This window comes from Arachis ipaensis, chromosome B3, assembly GCF_059453495.1.
Source record: "Arachis ipaensis isolate K30076 ecotype BB chromosome B3, ASM5945349v1, whole genome shotgun sequence".
In the NCBI taxonomy this organism is placed as follows: Eukaryota; Viridiplantae; Streptophyta; class Magnoliopsida; order Fabales; family Fabaceae; genus Arachis; species Arachis ipaensis.
Window position 1 is genome coordinate 86,017,563 of NC_142438.1, and position 2,647 is coordinate 86,020,209.

General features: G+C 42.3%; 1 protein-coding gene across 1 annotated transcript; it reads left to right on the plus strand.

The window, feature by feature from the left end:
- Window positions 1-1,507: 1,507 nt before the first annotated feature.
- On the plus strand, window positions 1,508-2,444 carry LOC148571433 (uncharacterized). The gene is made up of 3 exons (XM_088507262.1): window positions 1,508-1,661; window positions 1,840-1,986; window positions 2,068-2,444. Exons 1-3 carry the CDS (start codon window positions 1,508-1,510, stop codon window positions 2,442-2,444), a joined length of 678 nt encoding a protein of 225 aa, XP_088363388.1.
- The last annotated feature ends 203 nt before the right edge of the window (window positions 2,445-2,647 follow it).

Consider the following 2,647-nt stretch of genomic DNA (forward strand, 5'->3'; position numbering starts at 1 on the left):
TGTCCTCTTGTCAACGTTGCCAATTTCATGCCCACTATAGACTATTATATATGGTTGGAAAGCTATGAATGTCAGCTTTCTAACCTAACTAGAATTACCTCAATTGAACATCTGCAACTCAAGTTATGCTCCTTTGAAGGGGACATGGTTGCTGGCATCGGTGTGCAACGTTGGAGGCAACGTTGGCACACCAACGTGGTCGAAATCGCCAGATTCTGGAGCTCAAATGCATTGTCCATCCCATACTATTATATATTGTTGGAAAGCCCTGAATGTCTACGTTCTAATTTCGTTGGGAGCGCGTAGTTTGGAGCTCTATAACTCGAGTTATAATCCATGGAAGATGTCGAGGACAGCTGGCCTTACTACATGTTGATACTATGTTCATCTTTGCACTTTCGGGGCAAGTTTTCTCCCTCAAATTAAGTACCCACCATGCAGTGCCATATATTCTTGGAAATCTCTAGATTCATACTTTTCGATGCTCTTAGAATCACCTCATTTGGAGCTCTGTAGCTCACGTTATTCTTGTTTGAAGTATACCCCTTCATGCTGTAAGAAACAACGTTTCCAGCAACGTTGGATCACCAACTATGGCTCCAACGTTGCTTCTCTTTGCTTCCTTTCATGGCTTTCTTGTTGCTTCTTTGCCTTCTATTTTCTTAGCTTCTTCTTACCTATCATCAACCAAACAAAATTCATCAAAGTATTGCCTTAATCACAAGATAATGCCTTATTCATAGCATTAAACAATTCTTTGCATAAATCTCATGAAAATGTACAAAATTAACAATGTTTGATTGAATCAAGACAAACATGAATTTCTCATCTAAATACTTACTTATTGCCTAAGAAATGCATAAAACTACTCTAAAACAAACTAAAAATGGCTTGTAAAACTAGCTGAGATGCCCTGGCATCAAATACCATGGAGTCAAATACTGCTACGACTCTGCAAGCTGTGCAGAGGTTAGGCCAATCGGCTGGAAACGGAAACGGAGATGGAAATAGGAATGATAATGCAGAAGGAAATGGTGATAACATGGGAGCTGCTCCGATGACCTTGGCTACTTTTCTCAAGGTTCATCTGCCAAGTTTCAGAGGTTCAATCAACCCTGCAGAAGCGGATAATTGGTTTCAGGCCATGGAGTGTGCTTTACAAGCACAACATGTTCTGAATAACCAGTATGTAGAGTTTTCTGCATATCAGCTTTTGGGAGAGGCCCAGCATTGGTGGCATGGAGAATGCTGCGTGTTACAACTTCAGAATGCCGACATCCCTTGGGATGTATTCCAAACAGCTTTTTATAAGAAGTACTTTCCTGAATCTGCAAGGGAAGCGAAGGAGATGGAACCTACGCAGCTGAAATAATATTCCTTGTTTGTGGCAGAATATACTAGCTGATTTGAGGAGCTCTGTAGGTTCTCTAGGGTGTGTCAAGGTGCCTCGAAAACCTACGAAAGCTGGAAGCACATCAAGCATCAAAGGGACTTGAAGGATAACATCATGACTGCTGTGGCTCCTTTGGAGATTCGTATTTTCTCCGATCTGGTGAACAACGCGAGAGTTGTTGAGGAATATGCAAAGACGGTAGCCTCGTCAAAGGACACTCATGGAGGAAACACTAGTCGGGGACGTGGCAAGTACTTTCAGCCAAGAGGTCAGAATTTCAAGAAAGGAGGACACGCACCTCAAGGTCAAGGAGGCTTCAGAAAGAACACTTATAATCAGTACTAACGTGGCAAAGGGGGGGGGGAATTAGAGTAAGGTTTCTCCGGATTTAATTTGTGATCGTTGTGGACGTTTTCATCCATATGACTCTTGCAAGATTGGTATAGGTGCTTGCTTCAACTGTGGATTGCCTGGTCATATTGCGAGAGATTGTACTCATGGAAGGAACCCGAATGCGAGTCAGAGTCAACACGAAGGGCAAGTATTTACAGTGAACACCAAGGATACTGCTAAGGCGGATCCTCTGATGAAAGGTAACTGTTTAATTGGTGACAAGATCTTGGTTGCATTATATGATACTGGAGCTTAGTATTCCTTTATTTCATTTGCTAAAGTTGAGGAACTAGGCTTGAAAGTGTCCGAAATAGCATTTGAATTGCATGTACATACTCTGCATCAGACGGTGGTGACTAGGTCAGGTTGTAGGCAAGTAGGTTTCAAGCTAGAGGGTAGAGATTTTGTGCATTACTTGATTTGTTTACCAATAGTTGGGTTGGAGATGATTTTGGGATTTGATTGGTTGTCAAAGAACCAAGTTTTGTTGGATTGCTTTGAGCAGTCAATTCAGTTTATGCCGGAAGGAGAAAATGGAGTAGTGGTAGCTGAGGGTTATTACCTGAACTCTGTAATGGTGCACTGTAGTGGGGAAGAGTGTCAGAGTTACATACTGTTAGCTGCAAATGTGTTAGGTGATAATCAAAGGCTAGATTAAATCCCGGTAGTTAGAGACTTTTTGGAGGTTTTACCGGAAGATATTCCTGAGTTTTCACCTCAGAGGGAGATTGAATTTGCGATTGAATTGGTGCCGGGGGTGTCGATTGTGCCGTATCGAATGGCTCCGATAGAGTTGGCTGAACTAAAGGCTCAGTTGGAAGAGCTTATGAACAAAAGGTTCATTCGACCGAGTGTATCTCC

Excerpts from the sequence above, each read along its gene's own strand:
- LOC148571433 (XM_088507262.1), top strand. The coding sequence starts at position 1,508 with ATGACTGCTGTGGCTCCTTTGGAGATTCGTATTTTCTCCGATCTGGTG. Across the intron at positions 1,662-1,839 it reads CAAGTACTTTCAGCCAAGAG|GTGCTTGCTTCAACTGTGGA; the intron begins GTCAGAATTTCA and ends AGATTGGTATAG. Across the intron at positions 1,987-2,067 it reads GGCGGATCCTCTGATGAAAG|TTGAGGAACTAGGCTTGAAA; the intron begins GTAACTGTTTAA and ends CATTTGCTAAAG.